At 31.3% G+C, this 26,002-nt stretch overlaps 2 protein-coding genes across 2 annotated transcripts; both read right to left on the minus strand.

Moving 5' to 3' along the window:
- Window positions 1-8,157: 8,157 nt before the first annotated feature.
- Window positions 8,158-11,662, minus strand: LOC114417328 (probable WRKY transcription factor 31). Its single transcript, XM_028382488.1, has 5 exons — window positions 11,165-11,662; window positions 10,718-10,819; window positions 10,053-10,601; window positions 9,693-9,806; window positions 8,158-9,085 (listed from the first exon to the last, which is right to left on the minus strand). Exons 1-5 carry the CDS (start codon window positions 11,555-11,557, stop codon window positions 8,351-8,353), a joined length of 1,893 nt encoding a protein of 630 aa, XP_028238289.1. The 5' UTR covers window positions 11,558-11,662; the 3' UTR covers window positions 8,158-8,350.
- A 5,014-nt stretch (window positions 11,663-16,676) lies between these two features.
- Window positions 16,677-25,588, minus strand: LOC114417329 (protein usf-like). The gene is made up of 5 exons (XM_028382490.1): window positions 25,378-25,588; window positions 24,592-24,734; window positions 24,349-24,478; window positions 23,022-23,213; window positions 16,677-17,196 (listed from the first exon to the last, which is right to left on the minus strand). The coding sequence occupies exons 1-5, from the start codon at window positions 25,510-25,512 to the stop codon at window positions 16,987-16,989; spliced, it is 810 nt and encodes a 269-aa protein (XP_028238291.1). The 5' UTR covers window positions 25,513-25,588; the 3' UTR covers window positions 16,677-16,986.
- Window positions 25,589-26,002: the final 414 nt, after the last annotated feature.

Raw genomic sequence — 26,002 nt, forward strand, 5'->3', positions numbered from 1 at the left:
TTCCTTCTAGAAGCCGAGGGAGACAAGTAATAAACACATCTCAAAAAATTGACCATTATGATCGATCGGGTACTATTACCCCCTAAGTAAAGTAATCATGATAATCTTAACCCAAATAAAGATAATAATGATAATCATAGTAATATTAGACTGGGGTGCAACCACAAAAATGAAGTATCCTCAGTTTTCTTTTTTCAAGAATTTCTTCGCATTAAACGCCTTCAATTTTTTAATTGGTTTGAAGTATCATATGCTACACGATATGATTGGATACATGGTTGTGAATCCTATTATTATAATATAATAATCAAATCATGGTCAAAAAGTTTAATGTTAAATTAGAAACCAATCAAACAATTCAAAATCATTCGAACGTGAGTGTCTTTTGACGTTGATTAACACCCTTTAACCTAACGAAACCTATCATTACGTGTGATATAGCTTTCCTCCTCCTGATATACATATAACATAGATATGCACAATATCTTAGGCGTGAAATAAACGTTAATTTTTCGTATCACTCATTTCATATTCATTCATACAAAAATAAATATTAGCATGCCAAACATACCCAATTTAATGTTCTATAAAACACATTCAATGAAACATCTTATATTTATTAAAATAAAAGGGGTTTGGTGACTTGATGGTGTGAAATAGAAGTTAAAGAAAGATGCCATTTAAAGTGTGTACATAAATTTTAATTTGTGACTTACTACAAGACTCAAGTGGAAGGAACATTTATGTGTGATTTTAATATACGAATAAATTCAGAGGTAGATATGTTGGTTGGAGCAATGTGGCGATTCTAAATTAGAGAAGGCTAAACTGAATGGCGTGGCTTGTAAGGTTTGAGTGTTAAAAATTCAAGAGAGGCTTTAATCACACGCAAGTCACGTAGTCCTCTTTTTGTCCTTTTATTTCAGTGAGATCAGAAAGAAAGAAAAAACAGGTTTTGCGTAGTTATGGAAAGAAGAATGGCACTGGGTCCAATTCTGACAGGCATAAAGAGAGCACGTGTGAATTAAGAGCACAATCAACACATTTTGTATACAAGAGGAGTGATGGAACTATGGAAGTATTTTAAGAAGGAACAAAAAAAAGAGATTAAGTTCAGCTATAGTTGTCATGATTCCAATTTTAGTGTATTTGTCTTAGAGAATGAAAATAGAAAAGATAAAATAGAATAGTGTAAAAATTAAAAAGTGTGAGACTCACATAAGCACGTTATATGTTTTTTTTTTTTTGTCAAATACAAGCTTTGAAATTAGTTTTTGAATAAAATTAATTATTTGAACTTGTTGTATAAGTTATAAGAGTCATAATTTTTTTGAGTTGATTTTTTTTTATGTTAGGTATCAATTAATTGAGAATCATATAAATTTTTTTAATCATATTATTAGTGTGAAATATCTATTAAAGATTTGATTTTTATTAGAAAATCTAATTGATTATTTTTAGTGAGATTTTTTTTTAATTATATTCTTTTTATTCATAAAACTCGAATTTCAAATATTATTTAAAAGAAAATTAAATCCAATACCAAGTTATTCAATATACATAAACATAAGGATCAAACTTTTGACAACATGTTTAAATTTTAAAAAATGGGACTTTCTATCGATTATACTGCACTATATACATCAATTATAATTGTTATTCAAATATTTTTTTAAAGGAAACCAATAATTATTATTTATTTCTAATATTTTAATTAATAATTTTGAAATTATAATTATATTTTTATTCCCTCATTTTTTTATTTTTACTTTTAGTTCCTAATAAAATATTTTACCAATTTAAGTTTCTCATGAATTTTTCCCATTTCGTTTTTGGTTCCCGTTGTTAAGTATTATCATTAAATGATAATGTGACGAAAGTATAAATGTGGTTACAAAAGTTTGTGGCAATTAAAAAAAAAGCTACAATTTTTTTGAAGATTTGAAAGAAAAATAAAGAAGTTGTTGTGCGATAAATTATTAATTCAAATTTGTAAAATTTTCGAAAAATCTTATTGTTTATATATATATATATATATATATATATATATATATATATATATATATATATATATATATATATATATACCAATGTTGCAACCCAAGACTATACATATGGTTAAGGGTTGAGATTGAGTTTTAATAACTTAAGTCAGACCCTGGGTTTTCCCTGCTATTTTTAATGCTTGTAGTATTTCAATATAAGAAGAGAAAACAATGTAATAATCTAAACATGTTAAACTAAATAATCTAAACTATACTAGTATATTTTAACGTAAAATGAAGATAATGTAATATTCACACGAAAGTTAGTACAATTTACTCATAATTTTATATACTATAATACTAACATTGAATTTTAGATTTTGAGCTTATAAAAGGGCTTATTATAGAGTTGGGCTATTGCACATATGATAGTTGGGCTGATGCAACAAATTGATGGATTTAGTTTCTTTTTTGTTTTTTTTTTACAGAATGGATGCACTTTTTTTTTTTATAGTGAAAATTGATTTACTTCCTTATTCTTCACATGTCACAATTAAATAAGCTTATTTTAAAAAATTTATTAACATTAATTTTTTATATATATACATTAAGCTTGATGTTGGAAAATCCAAAAATCAAGATACTTTTAATTCTTTAAAAAATTATATGATTGGACATCTGTCAGTGAAGACGTGATTTTGTTTATGTTTTAAAGGAAAAACACAAAAGTTGCAAATTTTAATTAGGGACCAGCTCATGTTTAGCTGTAGCCTGTAGGCATACATTTGATGTAAACGGGGAGAGGATAATGGTGAACTAGAAAATCATTAGTGAAAATAAAATGTTTTTAGATTTAGAAACGTTGTAATTTTCTTTAAAAAGGAAAAAGATGAATTTAGTTAATAATGTAAGGTTTGAGGTACCAACATAGTTAATTAGATTTAGGATCTCTTATCTTATATATGGTAATGTACTGATGCTTTTGCATGTCTTTTATAAAAAAAAATTAAACTATAAATTATTAATTGAAAACATGCGATTAAAAATTTACCATAAATATCAGAATATGAAGAAATAAAAGTCACGTTTAATTAATTCAAATAGACACTAACAAAACTTTAATTTGTTGAAAAACATAAGGGGTCTATTAGATTAGGATTTTAAAAGAATAGTTTAACATAAAAAAGTATTGTGAATTTTAAATATTACATAGGAATATTATGACTTATTAGATTTTTTATAAGATTTTCATGATAATTTAGATTTTAATAAATTTATATCATAAGAATTTAAAAGATTTGAAAAAAATTTATAGATTTACAAGATTTGAAAGGATTCTTGTGAATTTTTTTTAAAAAAACACATTCAAAATTACAAGAGTTACTGAAAAAATAATAATAATGATGAGGTTTGGATTAAAAAAAAAGTAAAAACAATATTTTTTTAATATTTTAATAGCTAAATTGATTACAACTTTATGTCCTCCTATATCAACCCTTCTTACAATAACATTTTTTCATTCTTACTTTTTGGATATGAACAATAGATTTAAAATTATATGTTGGTTTTCTTGTTTTTTTTTAATTATTACAATTATTTCATCATAAATCCAATGACATGTTTAAATGGGATAGAAGGGAGTGATAATGGTGAAAATTTTGCAGGAGAATTACTCAATTATGTGAATGACAAATTTAAGGATGACAATCACAAAAACATATACGAGAAAGTATATGGAAAGTATGATTAGCCTTAGCAGATAAGACAAACATTAATTTAGAAAACAAAATAAAAAGTGTAGAGATGAGAAGTATATTTGACATTATTTTTATTTTAAAAGAATAAAAGAAACATATATGAGACACACATCTTATAGAATATTAAAGATAGAGGAGGGTATATGTGATGAGAGAAAATAAAGTCTCATAACCAATAGAAAAAAAATAGTCTAGCAAAATCTCAAAGGATTAAGTGAGATTGTTTAATAGATTTTTAATACTAAAAAATATGATGAAATACATTAAAATCCTTAGGTGTTCAGAAATTATAAAAAGATTCTTAGAAAGTTAATGAAAATCTCAAGTGGGTTGCTTGAGGACTGGACGTAGACACGGAAAGTGGCCGAATCAATATAAATTGAGTTTGCATTTCTCTTTTCCCTTATCTCATCTATTTTATTGCAATCAATTTTATCTTAGACATTTAAAAGAATATTGTTAAATTTATTGCTTCTTCTGCATTCTAAGCCTATTGTTTAAAAGAGAGGTTAAATTTTGTTAGTGGAAAAATTGTGAAACTTAATTCACCCTCCTCTTAAGTTATTGAGACCACTTGTCCAACACTTTTAAATACCAATTTTTTTATAAGTTACAAAAAATCTTAATTAAATATCATCTAGTTTTATTTTCCTCATTCAAAAATGTTAAAAGTCTTAATTAAATAACACAAAATTTATTTATACCATTTAAAAATCTTGATTAACAATTATAATACTTTTTTAAAAAAAAAAATCTTTTAAAATTCTAATCCAATTAGGCCCGTTAAGAGAGAACTTATTTCATGGAATCTTTTATTATTCTCATGAATGTTATTTCCAAGGATATAATATGGGAATTCGGGCATTTAAAAAGAAATATATATTTATATTTTAATATTTTTGGAAATAATTTTTATAATTTAAAGGAAAAAGTAACATATATATTAAACGATAAATTTCACATTCCATAGGAATATTACTTTCCCATGCCCTCTTAATGGGAATATAAATATAAGAAAACATAATGAAAAAAATTAATATTTCTAAAAATCAATAATATTCAAAATTAATTTTTAAAAATTTGTAATAAACATGAAAAAATATATTTTCTGTTAACTAAGAAAAAAATGTATATTTTGATCAAGATTCCGTGAAACAACGGTAAGTTTTTTTAAAAAAATAAAGATTATCATTTAATATTAATCACACATGGAATAGACATAAAGTTCCTCGATATAAAAATTGAAGACAAAATTGTAAATCCATTCTTGCCGTACTCCCACCATTGTGTTATGTTACAAAGTCATCCATAATAAAAACTTTTACTTAGTCAAAATTTGTTTAATTGTGGCTGGTCTTGGGCTGGATATTGCTTTTTGTGAATTTTTAAGCACAGAATTTTTTTTCCTGAGTACACCCCCTGAATTTATTATTTTTTGGACCAAATACTCCTCATGAATATGTGTTTTCGTTGATTTCAAAACTAATGGAATGTGTTTCCATTGTCTTAGGATGAGCGTTCCTGATACAAAATAGAAATTAATTTCTGTTGTGTTATGAACTAATTTGTATCACACTTAATTCAATTTGTATTAAAAAGAGTAAGTTGTATTGTCATTAATTTATTTCAATTTAAAAAGATATTTATATTACAATAATTTAAATTTTAATTGTAATATAAAATTACCTTTTTAATTAATATAAATTAATTGAAAGTGTGGTAAGCAAATTTATTAGTAAACCTAGGGAGGCTTTGGGAGGCAATAAAGTACTGAATTGTGATCTTTGAAAGGTAAAAATAACAATTGTCTACTTTATAGTTCAAATGGAAGGTAGTGATTTTGCTGGTTATGTAATTTAATTTTGACTATGGTGGAGAGATTTTGCAAGACAAAGTTACTGCTACATTTAGTGCCAAGGAAAGTGGAAATGTCCGTTTGAGATGCTTTAAACACAATCCATACATGCACCCTAAGTCTTTGCCTATTGAGAAGTTTAGCATAATTTGGACTTGGTAAAGGTACACATATCTTTAGACGGTTTAGGGTGTGTTAGTATAGGAGAGTTGTTCTTAGTTCTTGGTGATCTGAAAAAATTCTAGTCCATGGAGACCTATTAAGATGCATTCATGAACGTTAATGGGCTAAACCAAATCATGATTATATAAGTATAGACCCAACATTTTAGGGACGACTAATTATTTGAGTTACAACTTGGAAGTTACTAGTAATTATGAAAACATAAAAAAAGTTGATTCATTATACAATATAAATCATAGTAATTAAAACTTTGTGTTGTATGAGAAAAATAATAGTCTCATTGTCCATAAGCTAACGTTAAATCATCCATATAATCCACATGAGAGTTTACCAAATCCAATTCAATAATTTATTTAATCAAATCAAAGTGGATGCATGTAGTGGCATATCAATTGTACGTACGATCTCGAAGGGTTCGTGCAGTGGAGAATTATAATCTCTGTTCATGATTGCACAAAATTTTGAAGAAAAAGAGGTCATGCTTTACTTTTGGTGCTGAATAACACATTAGTCAGAAGCATGGGAATGATCAATTAGCCTGACCATTCAAGAATCATAGCCTATTGCTTACTTGAGCTTTCAAATTGGCAGTGAAGGCATGCAACCAAATAAATGATGAAGCCCACACAAGTCATACTAACCCATCAAGACTTTACTGCTGATCGAGTGCTATAACTTCGATACAAACCAAACCAGTTACAAAAAGTAATGCACAATATCTAGTTACCATTTCCCAATACTATAGTGGATTTGGTAGTGTTAGGCATTGGCGTGTAGAACATAACGACAAAAAGCTTCAGTGAATAGTAATCTAATTAAGAGCTTGACCAAAAGCCCTCTATATATGCTGATCATCTCTTTAGGTTTGGTAACCATGTTAGGTTTGTATAGTATACATGCGTTCGTTTGAATAACGTATACTCTTCATTGAGACTTAGATAAAGTTAGAGCATATTTATAATACCAAAAGTTATTCACAAAATGATATTTGAGTCTCTTAATTAAGATTTGGGGTTCGATTTTTTACTTTAGCATGAAATTGTAACTAAAGATTTCACTTTCTTTCAAAATAAACTGATCCAGTGAAAAAAAAAATTAATAAGATGTTAAATAGGAAGCTCAAAAGTATATCTCATTAAAAAAAAGAGCATACTTATAATTCACATGCAAATTGATATATGGATAGGGCTTTTTTTTATGACACATATATTAAATTGTCTTTGTCACTTGTAGGTCTAGTTTAGATAAAATTTTTAATATTATACACTTATGTGAAAGAAAAAAAATCAAATAAATAAGTAAAATGAATCAAATTTGTAACAAAAATTAAAATAAATTTATGTTGCTTGACATTTTTAGAGTCTCATTTAATTTCTCTATAAATGCTTATAAACTTAATATATCAGCATCTGGACCATATTAAGTTAATGAGATACAGTGCATTAAATGTGCTCCACATGCATTCATCTCCTTCATAAGGTTTCAGAATAAGATTTTTAGTCAACGTTCCTCAAATTCCTAGTTAGGACTTGACAAGAGATTACCATGAGCTTTACTTTATCTCCTTTTGCGGATAAATGATTTTGTCAAAGCAAAAGTATCTTTTGTCAAAAAGAAAAGATAGTAATAAAGGGAAATTTAAAACCAATATAGTTATTGTATAGTCCATATATATATATATTAGCCATATATTCACTTGGAAAATTACATTTGAAGTTTTAACGTCAAAGTAGAACAACAAAAAGTTAATCCATGTGATTTTGAGCTGTATTTTTATATATGCATAAAAATAAACAATAAGATAAAATTATGGCCGAAATAATTTCTGATGTCAAATTTTTAACATGCTAGAAATTGCATTCACATAGCTGTTTGACCAAGGATTGCACAACGCAAAAGACAACTTGAAGATGACTCTCTCTGAGTCGGTGCTTATTTTCTCACACTATAAAAAAATAAAAATATCCTTACGCGTCCAAGCTAGGAGTGACATCCTCTTCAACCACTCTTAGACGATTTTCTTGAATTCTTTTTCCCTTTCCATATAATGCCATTTGGTACACGCAATAGGTCTCTTCTTTTATCATCCCGATTTTTCTTTTTCAACAAGATTTAGCTTCTACCACGGGAGATATTACAAAGGAATAAGGACATACATGATACATGTCCATAGTTTTTTCAAAATATGAGGAAACAAAAGTTATTTCTTTTCTTTTATATACAAAATTTCTGTGTTAAGGACTCTAACTCAATTGTTTGAGCTGACAGGATCTTTAATTTTTATGGATAAATATTATATATATATATATATATATTATAAAATCTGTTTGTTTTTGTATACAATTTTCAGTAAACTACTGCGGGAGATAATAACAACTGATGATTTAAAGTCTATAACCAAATAAAAAATTATCTATGTCAAATAGTAACGCTTTCCTGAATCCCAAATAAAAAAAACAAATAAACAAATTAAAAGGTCATAAAACCAACTTAATTTAATCAAATTGAATTAATCCTGTAAAAAAAAAATGAAAGAGGGTCAACTAAATTCCCTATTGGAATTGCTGATTTTATTGCTTTCCGTTGTTGCAGTTGTTGTTGCTACTACTGGCGACATTGCCATTGCCATTGTTGCTGTTGTTGGCTGTCATGTTGCCTTTATTGTTACTGTTACTATTATTATTATTACTACTGTTGCTGTGTTGTAGCGGAGCACCACCAATAATGGAAGTGATAGCTGCTGCCAATGCTGCAGTGAAATTCGGGTCAGTAGCAATGGCAGCACCAACTGTGTCAGCAAGGTGTGGTGGAACAACCTGATGAGGTGGTAATTGGTTATTACCAAATTGTGAAGAAGGGTCTGCATCATAATGTGATGATGACATTTGTAGGCCAGAAAACTTTGATTGGTTGTTATACAGTGCTTGTCCAAATATCTGAGGCAGTAAAGATGCTGCCGGGGAGTTTGCAAAATTATTCTGAGGGACACCAATCTGCAACTGGTTTGGATGCTGCTGCCTTGGGAACTGTAGAGGGTTTGGAGAATGAGTTAGGTCTAATGTAACAGTTGGGAATGGAGCAGATGCTGAGATAGTGGCCATGCTTGAAGAGCAAGGAAGGAGTGTCCCTGTGAGGAAGTTTGCATTCATTATGCTGTCAGCACTTGACATTGATCCAGAAAGCAACATTCTTGCTGCTGAGGATGTGGTTTGTGCCATTGCCATGGCTGTTGGAGGCAAAGGGTGGTTGTGATTTCCTTCATAGGTTGTGATAAGGACTGTTCTATCTTCAGCACACCTTTGTACCTGTTGTTAATTTTAAGTACCAAATGTTGGATTAGAAAAATGTTGAAGAACTAAAAAATGAGCCTTGAAACTAACATTCTTCAATTTAATAGTATTTTGTATACTCTTATAGTCTTATTCAAACTTCAATAAATGAATCTCAAAATCATTATAGTTAGCATTATATGTGTATGCAAAATTGTTTTGCAAATTAGCTGAGTCAAAAGGTTTCAAATCGTGGTTACCATTTTGTCAAGATTCTTGATATTGCATAATGTTTTAGACAAATGCGATTGATGTAGTCACAATTGCATTCACCAAACCCCAAAATCTTAACTGTATTTTAAAACCTTTAAGCCAATAAATAAAGTTAATGAGACTAATAATGCCACATATTTTAGTACCAATTTTGATTTTTTTTACTCCCTAATTTTGGCAACCGTGTTATATCTCTCCCTAATAACCTCTTCCTTTTCTATCTTATATTTGTATTTTTTATCACATATCACATCCATTACCTTTCTCTTTCTCCTAAGGGTGTATTCAGCTTAATTAAGAAGTGTGAAATCATTAATTTTGTTTTAAAACAGGAAATCAAGCTTTATAATGGACATCAAATATAATATACCTGTTTTCTAACTGGGCAAGCCGATGCCATGCTACACCTATAATAAGCTCTAGGACATGGGTTTCCTTTGGCCATTTTCTGCCCATACTTTCTCCATTGACACCCATCAGCAATCTGCATGAGACAAGTAAAAACTTCTCCATCAGCAAAAATGAACAACAATTTGTCATGAAATTTTTTTCCAAAATTAAAGAATATGCATATGCACTACTCTTAGGTTGTGTTTGGTAAGAAAAAGAAAAATAATATATTAAAAAAATTATATTTTATTTTATGGGACTCATATTTCTTATACTTTATTTGAATTTATAAAAATTATTTTTTATTTCTTTCATCTAAACCAAACACATTCTTACGTACCATGGGTGTCTCTGATCGAGCTCTAACAGAAACTCTTGCCTTCCTCATAGTAGCCTCAGCCTCAACACTATTATTATTATTATCCTTTGGAGGACTGAACCTTGGAACTTTATGAGCATGCCCTGAGGGACTATCATCCTCTCTCTCTATCCCTCTACCATACTCTTTCTTCTCTTCTTCATCATTTGTCCCTAATTCCTTGGAAGCCACTTCTACGTTGGGTGATCTTGATCGATCTTGGCTTCTTCCTCCTGATGAAGAAGAGGGTTCAATACCAGTGCTAGTACCATTATTAGCAGCCAACCCAAGATCCATAAACTGCCTTGGAACTAATATTCCATCACCACCACTCTCACCTAATTGCTGCTTCTTCTCTCCACCATACACTTCTTCTTGTTCTTCTTCACCTTCCTCTCCCTTTCGCTCTTGCATCAGATTCATAAAATGCATCTGAAGCGCGCTGTAATTGGTGGTAACCTCATCAAGCGAGTCCCTCAACTTTTGATTCTCCCTCTTCATTCTTTCAAGATCAGCTTGAAGAACAGCCATCTGAACAAAAAAAAAAAAAACAAACGGTTCGTAGCAAACCCTTAATTTTGAAACAAATGAAAAAGAAAAACACCCCATCACCCTAACATGCAATATCATTAAATATCTGTCTTTACCTCATTCTTAGCTCTTTTGTCTTCTGAATTGGGTGATATCTCATCATCCACCATAGATTGATCACTGTTAGTGTTGGTAGTAAGAAGATTTAGACCACCAGTCTATTAGAAAAAAATTATAAAATTCATGAGCACACCAACAAGATATGATTATACAGAAAATGATTGAGCTCAATCTCAAAAGCTTGTGCAATTTTAAAACCATAAACCATACAATATATATAAGAACAAAACTTACATAGTATATGCACTTCTTTAAATACTTTTGGTGTTATAGATCTCCAATCAGAATTGAAGTTTCATTTCCATCTCAATAATCGATGTAATAAAAGTTTATATTAAATGTTACCATAAATATAAACCTTAATTCAGTAATCGTAATGAAACTCTGATTTTTTTTTCTTCATAAAATCACATGTAAAATATGATGATGGGTCGGTGACTCACGTTTAGTTTGAATTCCAACGTGGGTGGAGTGGTGGAATGATGATCATTGTCGGGGAGAGAGGCAGAAGCATCAACCTTGTTGTTGTTGTTGTCATCATCTTTGGTACTATTCTTGTCGGAGAATAAGTCCATCTCGGTTCTGTTGTTGTGGAGAGATGGTGGTGAAGAGGCATCATCATGATTGTTTGGAGAACATCTAAGGCTGACTTGAAAGGGGATGGTGTTATCTTTGGTATTGCTAGCTGTGGCATCCATGTTGTGGTGGAGACTATGTTTTTTCCACTTGTTGTTTGTGTCTTCAGCTGGGAAAGAGTTGAGAACAATTGGCTTGTGGAGGAAGAAGCTCCCAATTGGATCTGAATCCATGGATTGGAGTCCACCACCTCTAACCATGAATTCCAAGAGAGAGAAAGAGAAAGAGAAAGAGACACAGAGAGAGAAGTCTATGAAAGTCTTTATAAACTATGCAATGGACTCGGCAATAAAATGGGTTAACTGAGACCGAGACTTGAGAAGATGACAAACTATGTAGTTGTTCTCTCTTAGCTTTTGAACGTTCAAGTATTATTACATTTGAGAGTTTTACATGTGGAGAAATATATACTTATTAATTGTTAGATTTGAGTAATATTAAACTTAATTTTTTTGAGTAAAATTATTTTTGGATGGAGATTATTTATCTAAAAGATTGGTTGATAGTTCTTACTAATAATATAATTATAAAAAAATATATTAAAAGAGAATATATGAAATGATACATGACTACAATATTCATATGAAAAAAATGTATTCTTAGTTGTTTTAACTTAGTTGTCATTTAATTATATATGGATATGTGTAATATTTTCATTTTATTTTCTAAACTGAAATACTTTCTTTAAAGATGAATCCCATCTATTTTGTGTTTTAAATTAGATGAATAATGGATGGATATGATGCAGATAACTACGAAAATTATTATTTTTTCTTTTCTAGTGACAAAATTAGTATGAAAATTGATAGTATAAAAATAGACATATTTAAGTTTAACGAGAGAGATTATAGTTAACCGTTTGCGCAAAGGGGGATAAAAGTCAGTATAATTGTAACACGTTAGAATTTACAATTAAAATTTTCTGTAATAGATATATTGATTATTTGTTTGTTTTGAAAGCGAGTATATATATATATATATATATATATATATTATTTTTATTTTTAGAAGTGTAAAAAAACTTCACGAGAAAAAAAGACTATGTATAAAAACTTCATAAATATAAGTTTGAAAATAGAGATGATATTAATTTTCCAAACCTAACAATATAGGGGAGATTGCTCATTCTTAATTATCGTGTAAATTAATTATAAAAAGTCATTTAGAAATTTAACAACTCGGAAAGAAATTTTGGATACAAAAGCCTCCTCTAGCTCCCGAAATGTAAGTTAGTTGACCAAACCACATTCAACAATGTCCACCAATCATATGGGGAAAAATTGTCGAAATTAATATTGTTAGGTATCAAAAATAAATTTGAATTAATTTGGAAGATTCCGTAAGAGATGCAATCTTGTTGTTTTCTTAGGAATTTTAATAATTATTTGTAATTAGTATTTTTTAATTTTTATTTCTTATTGACGAGGGATTGATTTGGAGTGAATGAAAAGCATGAAGGAAGGAGAAGGACCCTATTGACGCGTTCCCAAAATTCACCGTCCCTATTGGCCCGGCGCATGAAGCTCGTGAAAAGTGTAGTCTCAGTCAACGGTTCTAATGGCCCAATGGGGCCCACATTATGACGACTCCGTATACGTCCCAGCTTATTTCCCTTGGTCACATATACAACACAACATGGCCAGATAAACCACAAAAATTAAGACTGCGTTTGTTTCTATTTTTATTTTTTAAAATTGTTTTCATTTTTAAAAGATTAGAATTTTGAAAATATGTTTGGTTTGACTTCTTATTTTCTACTTTTAAGGTGTTTTTAAAAGGAAATATATTTTTATATTTGCTTAAAATTACATTTCTTGTCACCTCGTTTTCATTTTACCAAAAATGAGATTACTGATTTTAATTAAAAACACTTAAAATGAAATTTTATTGTTTCTAATTTTTGATTCGTTTGAAAAAATATTTTCAATGAAAATGTTTTCAAAAATCTAACTAAAGATATTTTTATCACCATTTTCTATTTCTAGTTAAAATGAAATAAGTCAAACCAAACACCCATAATTAATCCCAATTGGGCAATTAGTCTTATTTGATTCTCAACAATGATGCATGGATATTATGTGACATTTTGGGAGGAAAAAAAGACACAGGTAGGTGATGGAGGTGTCAAATATAATATGGAAATAAACTACCAATAGTTCTTCATTTTTTTAAAAAAATAATAAGAATATATTAGTAATATCTAAATATTAAATATATATATATATATATATATATATTTAGTTCTTGTAATTTATTGAGGTCCAAAGGCTGATTTAAAACATTTTTTAATATTTAAGAAATTATTTAGTATGATGGAATTTTAATACACCAGCTGGCAGTTTATGTGGAATTTTCAATATTCTCCTACTAAATTTTGTTAAGAATCATCGCAACTTTTTATGACTGCTTTTGGCTTATTTTAATTTAAAAATTAATGAGTATGTTGCCAAATCTATCTAGATTTTTTATTTGATTATAATGTATAGGTCGGTTTTAATTACTTCTTCGAGTCTTACATCACGGAAAGAAAGTGATCAATCTCATAATAATTTGCCAACCTAACTGGAACCAGCTTTTCCCTTGTTTTTACTCGTTATAGTCCCTCCAATTTCTTCAGAGGTTCTAAGACACGTAACCAAAACCATGTGTTTTGGGTATGTATTTTTTACACATGAATGAAGCTCTGGATATTGTGGAAGACTTATATAATTATTGGAAAAATATATAATTGTACTATTACGTAGCTTGATGGAAAGTGGGGATAAACTTTCTTTGGTTCGTCAACCAAGTTCTAACTCTAATTCGTAGTTTAATGTAATTTGGGTAATGTCCAACTCATTTTTTGGGTGGATGGGGTGAAAGGAAGAAAAATAAAGAAATTGATAGATATAATAATAATCAATACGATAAGAAAAAGGAGAAAAAATATAAAATAAATAAATAAAATAGAAAAGAGATGGAAGAGAAAATGAATGTATAATAATAACCTAATTTAAATCATATTACCATTGTCAAAAAGAAAATCATATTACCTGATTAATGGAAACATTAAGAAATGCAACAAATATTTTGTTTTAGAAGATTTATTAATAAAAGACAGTCTTTGTCGTCAGAAATAAGTATTAACTAATAATAAACCCAAAGAAGATACCGGTGTGAATGCAATTACGGGTGAGAATTAGTTAGATTTGACTAATTTTTTTTAAAAAAATTATATTTATTTTTCAAAATTAAGACTTAAACCAAATTTGTTTTCTCGGTCCTAAATAGTACTATATATAGTATATAAGGGAAATACAAGGAATATAGAGAGAACATGCATACAGAGGAAAGCAATCTGTTATATGCAATTGCAGCATTGCAAACCAAGCTTTAGAGCTACTTTATTGGTACATACTCATATAACTTTATGATGACAAGAATATCATTTTTTTTTTAATTTTCTACTTGAAATTTATATTTTATTAAATTAATTAAATTATTTCAAATCTTCTTTTGCCCAACATTAACTAACCAAAACATTAAATTTCAATCAAAATTAAAAAAAAAAGTCTCAAATTTTCTCTCCTCAAGCCCCCATATCACATCCTATAGCTTTTTTTTTAAAAATTGTGGCAAATTTTTTTTTACTATATTTCTGATTTCTATGTTTTTAAATTTTTATATCTCACATTTATCTTTTTCCGCACTAATAAAATGATAAAAAAAAACTAACATATTTAATTATTTATGTTATGAACAAGTCCACAATCAGCCTGGTTGAGGGTTGACACCAAGACTCAATCATAGCATGCTAAAAAAGTTATTCGAATCATCTTCAATCACCCATTAAATATGTGAGATCCTTGTTACTTGTTAGGACATATATGACTTTGTACTACAATAGGATCATCTTCATATACTTAATATCAGGAACTCGCAAAGGGATTGTCGATAGGTTAGAGTTCTCCGAAGGTTTGTAAAAATAATTTAGATATGTGAGAATAGACAGCACAACCATATTTGCTTAGTTTTAAAAATAAAAAAACTTAACTAGTTCAAAAAAATAATAATTGAAAGACAAAAATGACACATAATCCAAACTAATATGGAAATGTAATTAAGTCATTATAATAAGATACCATAAACCTTAACGTGTTTTCGAATCCATGTTTCCTGTGCCTGTGTCTATTTGTTTGATTGAATTTCTATTGGTATTTACAAGACGCGGAGAAAAGTGTATGAGAATTGAATTTATAAACTATATTTAATTATATATCATTAAAATAAAGAAACTAGGACTTTATTTATCCTCAACGTGTACTACGTTATTATAACAATATATATTTTATTTTATTTTTTTAAAAAAAAACATCTGTTTGTCATTATTATACATAAAGAGATTGGTCGGATTATAGCTATTTAAGCTTTATATTTTATATTTGTCTTTCCTCACGTGATCCTTTTCTTCAAAGCCTTCAAATAGTTCATACCGACACAGGCACAATGAAAAAAAGCTAAAGTATCCATCAAGAGTGTCTTTCTTCTTCCAAGTGCAATTAACATATGGAGATAATCAAATTTGACTACATTTTTCTTAAGCCAAAATAATTGGTTCCTTTCGTAGTTGTCATATCAAGCTGAACCAGCTTATACATCTTCTAAGACGAGTATAATAAATAATTAACCAAAGGTGGACCTAAGAATAATTAAGATAAGCTCTTTGCAATAGGCCGTGAACCCCGTGGCTACATGTGAGCAATTCGATTCATACACGATTATCTCTTAAGATAATATTAATGTAATATAAAGTCAAATTAAACCAAGGTTTATAAGAAGAGTGCACCATTAGTCAGCTTAAACAAACAACTTCCATACTTATGGGAGGGATAAGAGTGAAGACCAACCTTATTTCATATGCAAATATAAGATTGATTCAATAATTAGAAAATGGATTAAGAGGAAGATAAAAAAAAAAGTTACGGATTTGAATCTTTCCAACTAATATTTGTAACAAAAAAAACTAATAAATTAATATTTATCGATAAAAAAAAAAAAATCATTATGTACAATGTCAAAGTGTCAACGTAGAGCATATTATACGAAACAAACGTTTTCACAAGCTATCCATCCATATTGTGACTTTGATGTTATTGTTTATTCTATCTCTACCACAAGTTGATTTGGCAGAAGGATTGATAAAAAAAATAGTTAAACTCTAATTTCTAACAAACAAAAAACTGTATAGAAAAAGACAAACAAATATGAATGGAATCATAAATCCGATGATTTGTTGAAATATAAAAAACTTAAACCATGTCCAAACCTACTCCAGCACTATTGACACCAGTCCAACACTCCTCCTATCATCAGCTTTGATTCAATTGTCGTTTCAACAAAAAAATGTCAGTTTTTGCACACATAAAATGGAGAAGTGACACCAATAAACAAAGACCATATTTACTTATTATAGACAAACTAATTATTTCCAAGCCAAATTTCTCAAGGGTGTATGTATCCACCCATAAGGAAACAAAGCACCATATTTAGAGTTGATGGGGCCATTAAGAGTTATACCAAACTACTAATCAAATGCAGAATTAGAAGTATATCATGTTATCATACCATTGTGGCATTACTAAGAAACTATTTAGCTGGATAAGTAATGTGTCATCCATGACTGGAAGCGAGACCATGCAAGCTGAACTGCAGCTTCGTCTTCGTCGGGCATTCCCATATTCTTCCTCCTCTTGATTCCTTCTGGAGACCTGTTCATGAATGCATGTCCATTGCCAGGATATATGTGTACCTCATGTGGAACACCAGATGCCTTCAACTTCTCCTCTAAGGCCTTGGCAGCCTGAGACATCAAACAATGTTCAAACATGATATTGCTTGAAGTAAAGAATTTGGAGACTCAGAATATACACAAGTGTTCTCTTCCTCTTCCCTTCCCCATTTACAAACAAATATTTTCTAGTTAAAATGTTAGATGATGGAACTGAGGTAGCAGTTAAATGATGAAAATGGCCTGAAAATGTACATTGAGTGATGACATATAAAACTTATAGGAGAAAAGAAGGTACTGTTTCAAGAATCCAGAGAATATAAAACTTAAAAGGTATTAGTTGTATTACCAAAGCAACCGAATTAACATTTATAGCATTTTACTTATGTGCATTGGCGGCATAAGAATGGCAAAAATGTTAAAGCCTATCTGGTTTGTTTCTTTAAGAGGTAAAATTCTAGGCTCACGAGGTGGGGAAATTCATGGCAGTAGACATCAAAGTTTTGTCCTTTATATGACACCTCATGTTGAGAAATTGGACTGTGTATCATAAAAGCTTCAAGACTTCCTCAACATTACTTAGGGTATGCTTTACTTGGATAAGGAAGATATATGCTTTGCTTGGAAAGGAAGGTGAATAATAACAAGATGAAAAAATAGACACAGGGGGACACAACTTTCCGAACATATCCCTTCAATTAAGCTTTAGAATTGATTTTACTTTACATTACCCAAACAAACAAACAACTGTAAAATCTTTTTTCTACAGTCTTAAGCAATCAATCACTAGGCTATAGATGTCCTCCCTTCCTATTTATTCTCTTAACCAGAAAGCATATCATGATTTTCACATCTCATTTACAACCCTCCATCATTAAATGTTCTACTAAGCACATCATCTTTGTAAGATCAAGAGTCCATCTGCATATTAATCCTTTTTAGTGTTAGTTAGTTAGTTGGAAGTTAAGTTAGTTTAGTTGTTAGTTAGTTAGAATTTAGTTTAGTTGGTTGAAACTAATAGTTAGTTGGAAGTTAGTTGTTGTATATGTGTATATATAACCATTTGTACAGATCAAGATGTAACTTTGAGAATTAATCTTTCAATACATAGAACTCCATTCATTGCTTCCCTTTTTCTTTCTAAGCTTTTCCTGCAAACTTCCTTGGTTAGCTCTGCATTCAACAATGGCAGACAAAAGGTTTATGATGGTATCAGAGCACTAGTGCTCTGCGGTGCCACTCCCTGATCTTGAACCTGAATCTTTTCTTCTCTTTCGTTTTTTTTTTTTCATTATGACCAACGAGATTTCTCCACAAGACCTATCCCTGAATATCCACAGTCCATACTACCTTCATCCAGGTGAAAATCCTACAAATGCATTGGTTTCTGCAGTTCTTGATCCAACAAACTACAACTCATGGAGTCGTTCGATGCTTACTGCATTAAGTGCGAAGAACAAAATCGAATTCATAGATGGATCAATCCAGAAGTGTGCATCAAATCATCCTCTTCATGCAACTTGGAGGAGATGCAACAATATGGTGGTTTCCTGGCTTGTCTACTCAGTTTCACCCTCGATAAGGCAAAGTATCTTGTGGATGGATAATGCTAGAGACATTTGAAAGGACTTAAAGTCAAGATACTCACAAGGAGATCTGCTGAGAATTTCAGAATTGTAGCAAGAAATGGCTTCTATCAAACAAGGTGATCAAAGCATTACCGATTACTTCACAAAATTGAGAATTATTTTGGATGAATTGGAAAGTTACAGGATAATGCAGTTTCTTAGAGGCTTAAATGATCAATTCAATACTATGAGATCCAATGTATTAATGATGGACCCATTACCAAACATAGCCAAGGTTTTCTCATATGTTGTTCAGCAGGAAAGACAAATCAATAGCAATGAATTAACAGGAAGCATGAGTCTTATCAATGCAGCAGGCAGCAATTCATCGAATACTAGGCCTTCATGTACCTATTGTGGGAAAGATAATCACACTATTGATAGATGCTATAGGAAGAATGGTCCACCTCAGAATTATCCTTCAAAAGGGGGAAAGAGAACTCAAAGCAATTCCGGCAAAGGAAACTTTGGAGCAAAAGGAAACAAGGTCTGCACACACTATGGTCTTTCTAACCATACTATAGATGATTGCTACAAGAAGCATGGGTACCCACCCGGACACAAATTTTACAAGGTACAAAATCCAAACATCAACAATGTCAATACTATAAGGGAAGAAGGTGATGGTTCACCCTTAGATCAAAATCAAGAGACACAAAATGAAGATGTAAGATTAACTACTCAACAATATAAAGCCTTGATGTCATTGATGCAACAGCAAGCTCCAGCTCAAAGCAATTCACAAATAAATCAGATTGGTACAGTCACTAACAAAGGTAGTATATTATCTGTTACTTGTAGTGTTAGCAAGACTAGCCAAGATGAGTGGATCCTTGATTCTGGAGCCACAGATCATATCACAGCCTTCCCACATTTGTTTTCTTTATGCAAGAAAATAAAACCTGTAATGGTTAGGCTTCCTAATGACCATACAGTTACTGCAACCCTTGCAGGCAGAATCCAGATTACTCAATTTTTATACTTGGAGGAAGTTTTATACATTCCTAGCTTTCAATATAATTTGATTTCAGTATCTAAACTGGTTTCCTCTTGTAGAGAGAGGGTTGGAGTAGCGCCTATTGTAGAGAAGATGGTGGAAAATAGACTTAGGTGGTTTGGGCATGTAGAGAGAAGACCGGTAGACTCTGTAGTGAGGAGAGTAGACCAGATGGAGAGAAGACAAACAATTCGAGGCAGAGGAAGACCCAAAAAGACTATAAGAGAGGTTATAAAAAAGGATCTCGAACTCAATGGTTTGGATAGAAGTATGGTACTTGATAGAACATTATGGCGGAAGTTGATCCATGTAGCCGACCCCACCTAGTGGGATAAGGCGTTGTTGTTGTTGTTGTATCTAAACTGGTTTCCTCTGTACCCTGCAAACTAACATTTATGAATGATAAATGTTTTATCCAGGATATGAACCAGCAGAAGATTGGTACAGTTGAGATGGTGGAAGGACTCTACAGACTCAAGATGATTCCTATCAAGTCTAAGTACAAGTCTGATTTTGCTGGTTCTAGCATTTCCAATTTTTTTGCCTTTTCATGTAATAGAATACCTATAGATCTATGGCACTATAGACTTGGTCATCCATCTTTAGAAAGATTGTTGTTATTAAAACAATTTTATCCTATTCTTAAATCAGATAAGCAATTTGTGTGTGAAACCTGTCATCATTCAAAGCAGAAAAGATTATCATTTCCTAGTAGTGAATCACATTCTTCTTGTGCTTTTGCTCTTATACATGTTGATATCTGGGGTCCTTGCAATGTAACTTCATTAAATGGTTACAAGTATTTCCTTACTATAATAGAAAGAAACTAGATCCTAGGGCTGCCACTTCTGTATTTTTAGGTTTTAAACCAAACACCAAAGGATTCATTATGTTTGATCTTAAAACCAAGGCCATATCTGTCTCTAGGAATGTGATCTTCTATGAGGATTGTTTTCCTTTCATTGGTCAAGACAAACCTGATGCTATCACTGTCCTTCCTATTCCTTCTTCTCATGCCATTGATCAACCTAATGATGTCTCATTAGAATTACCATTTGATAATATCATGCCTGTACCAAATAATGCTGATTCTGATCCCTTAACTTTAGAGCAGTCCTCTAATACAACCAGAAGATCTCTGAGACAAACACACAAACCAAGTAAGCATAAGGACTTCCATGTTTCATACTCATCTTCAACTATAGCTAGTTATTTTGCAAGTACTTGTCTCTATCCTCTTAATTCTGTTCTTTCATATAGAAAATTGTCTCCTTCTTATCACAATATTGTTTTATCCATTACACAAAGTCTTGAACCTCGGTCATATAATGAAGCTTCTAAGGATCCTATCTGGGTAGAGGCAATGAATACAGAGATTAAGGCTTTAGAACTTAATGATACTTGAATTTTAATTGATATGCCTCAACATAAGAATATTATTGGTTGTAAGTGGGTGTATAAGATCAAGCACAAATCAGGTGGGTCAGTGGAGAGACATAAGGCCAGGTTAGTGGCCAAGGGCTACACTCAAGTGGAAGGGCAAGATTACCTAGACACCTTTTCTCCAGTTGCCAAGCTAACCACAGTGAGATTTTTATTGGCCTTAGTTGCTATCAATAAATGGTATCTCAAGTAATTAGATGTGCATAATGCTTTCTTGCATGGTGATTTAAAGGAAGAGGTGTACATGATGCTTCCTCAAGGTATGCAAGTAGCCAAGCCTGGGCAAGTTTGTAAGTTGCAAAGGTCCCTATATGGACTGAAACAAGCCAGCAGGCAGTGGTATGCCAGGCTCTCTTCCTTTTTTGATCTCTCATGGGTACAAGTAGTGTGCTTCAGATCATTCTTTGTTTCTCAAGCATGGATTCAATATTGTCACTGCTCTGTTAGTTTATGTGGATGATATTGTTTTGTCAGGAAATGATTTGATTGAAATACAAGCTATTACATAGTTGCTAGACAATGCTTTTAAGATAAAAGATTTAGGTGACTTGAGATACTTCTTAGGTTTTGAAGTAGCTAGAAAACCTACTGGTATCAATCTTTGTCAGAGGAAGTATGCCTTAGACATTCTCAATGATGCTGGTATGCTTGGATCTAAATCAGTATCTACTCCATCAGGTTATGCTACTAAGCTGCATCAACAATCAGGGACTCCTCTTTCATTGGAAGATGCTTCCTCTTTTAGAAGGTTAATTGGAAGGTTGATCTACTTGACCAATACAAGGCCAGATATCACTTATGTTGTGCAATATCTGAGCCAAATTGTTGCTGCTCCCACCTCAGCTCATCAACAAGTTGCTGTTCGAATTCTTAGGTATATCAAGGGATCCCCAGGAGCAGGGATTTTCCTTTCTGCTACAAGTAAAATACATTTAAAGGGGTTTAGTGATTCTGAGTGGACTGGTTGCATTGACACAAGGTCTATGACTGGTTATGCTATGTACATTGGTGACTCACTGAGTTCATGGAAATCCAAGAGACAAGCCACTGTATGTAGAAGCTCATCAGAAGTTGAATACAGGGCACTAGCCAGCGCCATTTGTGAAATATAATGGCTTACCTATCAGCTGGAAGAATTCAAAGTAGACTTTCAGCAACCTGCCACTGTGTATTGTGACAACAAATCTACTCTTCACATAGCTTCGAATCTAGTATTTCATGAAAGAACAAAGCATATTGAGATTGACTGTTACATAGTTCGAGAGAAGGTGTTAAGGGGTCTTGTGAAGTTGCTTCTCATTCCTTCTACGAATCAATTAGCTGATGTTTACACTAAAGCTCTAAGGTCTGGTGCTTTTAAATTTCTGCATTCCAAACTAGGAATGTCTGATATCCACTCCTAGTTTGAGGGGGGCTCTTAGTGTTAGTTAGTTAGTTGGAAGTTAAGTTAGTTAGTTAGAAGTTAGTTTAGTTGGTTGGAACTAATAGTTAGTTGGAAGTTAGTTGTTGTATATGTGTATATATAACCATTTGTACAAATCAAGATGTAACTTTGAGAGTTAATCTTTCAATACATAGAACTCCATTCATTGCTTCCCTTTTTCTTTCTAAGCTTTTCCTACAAGTTTACTTGGTTAGCTCTGCATTCAACAATGACAGACACAAGGTTTATGAATCCTCACCAAAAGAAACTATGTGTATGCTTTAGAAGGTAGGCAGCCCCCTTCCAGAAAAAAAAAAAAAACAACAACAACAACAATGATATTCATTTGGAAAACAAGCCAGCTTAAAAAAGATCAGCAATGTGTGTTGCAAACATATTGTCGTACCGTAACATCAGAAAAGCCAACAAAATTATCCAGCTCTCCAAAGTGGGCCTGAACAGGAGCCTTGGCTTGGGCAGGGTCTGCAAGCTCAGAAGAAGGAACTCCATAAAAAGCTACAGTAGCATCAACATTTGGAACCAAGACTGAGCTTGCAATTGCGAGAGCACCCCCCATACAAAATCCAGTAACACCAGCCTGATGCAATTAAAGATAAATTCACAATTTATTTAACCAGTGACTTACCTCTAATTAAGCAAAATGGTATTTTTCAATTTAGAAAGTATTTAAAATAAAAATAGAACAACCAGATTCAGTATTGTGTATCACTATCGGCATGTTAACCTATGAGAAATAGAGGGCCTAAATTATCTGATTTGGAACAGATCAACAGAATTAGTTCCCATGCTCTTTTACTTCCAAACTACATTAATAAACACTCTGTTGACAAACTTATCATGTCATGACAATATAACACACGAAAGCACATCAAAATTATGTAATACGAGTGAAATGTTATAAAAATGCCTGTAAAATAATTCCCATATAATTAGATGAATCCATTGTCATGATCATAATGCAAATTTCCCAAATAAAAAATGAATGGAAGATGGATCCAAATTACCATATGTCATTGGTTGAGCCTATGTTGACTCACTAGATTAAAATTATAAAATATTTGCACCCAAATTTTGGAACAAAAAAAAACAAAAGAAGCAGCATACACATGATAAATAAGTTCAGATATTATACGACTTCATAGCACAAGGCTCGATTCAATTTTAAAACTACCAGGAATTGGGTTTTCAATTTTTCATGGTGAACACCAATGTATTGGAAAATTAATATGATGTGTTTGCAACCTATGATTTGTAATGGAAAGTTTATGATTTTCATAGGGAAGCCTTTTCATGGATTCATGCACCAAAATGAAATTAAGCAAAACCCCACCCTCAACTCTCAATTCAGTTGTCTAATTATTTTAATGTATAAGATAGGTTTGATGAATAAACTTATAGAATACAGCTCTCGCACCCCCAAGCAACAGTATAATGTATTGTATTAGCTTATTCTATCATGCCTAATGCAGAGTGTCAAACACTCAAGCTAACTCACCGAATCTTAAGCAAAGGCTAGTTTATGCTTTCATGTTCATGGGTTGATAAAACAAAAAAACCTTCTGCAATCACACTATCACTGAATGGCAATAAAAAGAAATAACAGAATGAATTTTCAGACACAGGTCAACATATAAGAATGTGGCGGTGTAGTTAAGAGGGCGGTTTAAAAGAAATCAATTTTTTATCTTGACAATACATGAACAGGAACAAACCTTTTTTGAACCATTTGCCTTAAGCCAGTTAACTGAAGCATTGATATCTTTTACAGCACCTTGCCAATCAAGACCATCAAACAAATGTTGGGCTTCTGCAACATCTAGACCAACCTTTCCTCTGTACAGACTGGGGAAGAAAAAGGCAAAAACCCATAAAAAAAATCTGAATACAGCATATGCAAATATTGCACAATACACAAAGACCAAAGATTAGGTGGCAACTGATAACAGATATCTTACTCTGGAATAAGAGCTTTAAATCCACGACCAAGTTGAGAAATCATCACAGCATGATTTTTAATTTCAAAGTCCACACCCCACCACTCCTGAAGCACAACGATTCCAGGAGCGTCGTTTTTTCCAACGACATATGCATCAAATGCCTAATCAATTGAAAACAGAAATTACATAACAGAAAATTAGCAATGAGGTTCTCCGGTTCCACTACAGGTAGAAACATAGAAATCTATATAGAAAATGGCACAATAAAACTTCAGATCAAACAGCATCACTAAAAATGATATCTCATCAATCTGGTCTTAAATCACAACCAAGATATCAAAAAATGGCCATGATTTCAGCCGTGTCACATTGGCCATATTTTCCACAATTTCCTGCAATGTCAGGGATTGTGACGAAATTGCGACTACAACCGCAATTTAAAACCTTGATCACAACTTTATGCTGCAACGTAAAACCACATTACAGCTGAAATGCACACAAATTTTTCCAGCTATGGTCCATGATCAATATTAGCACATCATGAAACAATCAGTTCTAAGTTGTAACTCCAATTCACTGTTTCCAGACAATAATTACCCCCAACAAATTGATGCTGAAAAGTTCTAAACTTTATCTTTGTCACTGCAGAGTCTCATCAATACCTTCCAAGTTCAACTCAGAAACCCATTACTAAAAAAAAAAAGTTAGAAAAATTCTATTTTGCAGACAAAAGAAAACGGAAAATTAACGACAAAATGCGGCAAAACAAAGCAACCCTTTGAATGGGTTGTGATTATGACTTACAGTATCATCCCTTTGAATGCGGATTTTGTTGAAAGGAGAAGAGTCAGCGATGGAACGGACTGAGAAGCGACATGCGAAGGGTGAAATGGTCCGAAGAGGAACCGTGGTGAAGAATTTGGGAGCAATCCGCAACATTATTCCCTCACTCACTGCTTCACTTCACTTTTGGATAGTGAGGCTGTTAGAAATTGTGAAAATTCTCTCTTTCTTTTACTTTTCTCAATAGCATTAAGCAAAATGATTTAAGGTATTTTCACATAAAATAAAATAAGAAAGTAAGTATTCTTAGAGAATTTGTATTTAGTAGGAGATAATTTTATTAAAATATTCTTGATTTCTTTTTTAATTTTAATAAATTTATAATTAAGTCTTTGACTATAATAATATTAATTAGAGGTAAATTAAAATATATGTTTGAATATCTCAAGTAACAACAATAGTTAATTGATAATTTTTTTAAAAGATTAAAACTTCAGTTATTTTGAGACCGAGTTTAAGACTGAGGAAGTAAAACAATGTAACGCTTTTTATGATACATTATTGTTGTTGCAAGTTAGTGTCATAGAATTAAACAAAGAACATGAAAAAAAAATTGAAATTGCAATATATGCTTTTAATTTTATGG

Source organism: Glycine soja, chromosome 6 (genome assembly GCF_004193775.1).
Source record: "Glycine soja cultivar W05 chromosome 6, ASM419377v2, whole genome shotgun sequence".
Lineage (NCBI taxonomy): Eukaryota > Viridiplantae > Streptophyta > Magnoliopsida > Fabales > Fabaceae > Glycine > Glycine soja.

Coding starts and splice junctions, on each gene's coding strand:
- LOC114417328 (XM_028382488.1), bottom strand. CDS start 11,557: ATGGTTAGAGGTGGTGGACTCCAATCCATGGATTCAGATCCAATTGGG. Junction 10,820..11,164: donor CGTTGGAATTCAAACTAAAC/GTGAGTCACCGA, acceptor TTTTTCTAATAG/ACTGGTGGTCTAAATCTTCT. Junction 9,807..10,052: donor CTCGATCAGAGACACCCATG/GTACGTAAGAAT, acceptor TGTCTCATGCAG/ATTGCTGATGGGTGTCAATG.
- LOC114417329 (XM_028382490.1), bottom strand. CDS start 25,512: ATGTTGCGGATTGCTCCCAAATTCTTCACCACGGTTCCTCTTCGGACC. Junction 24,735..25,377: donor GCATTCAAAGGGATGATACT/GTAAGTCATAAT, acceptor TCAATTGATTAG/GCATTTGATGCATATGTCGT. Junction 17,197..23,021: donor TTGGCTTTTCTGATGTTACG/GTACGACAATAT, acceptor TTGATGTCTCAG/GCTGCCAAGGCCTTAGAGGA.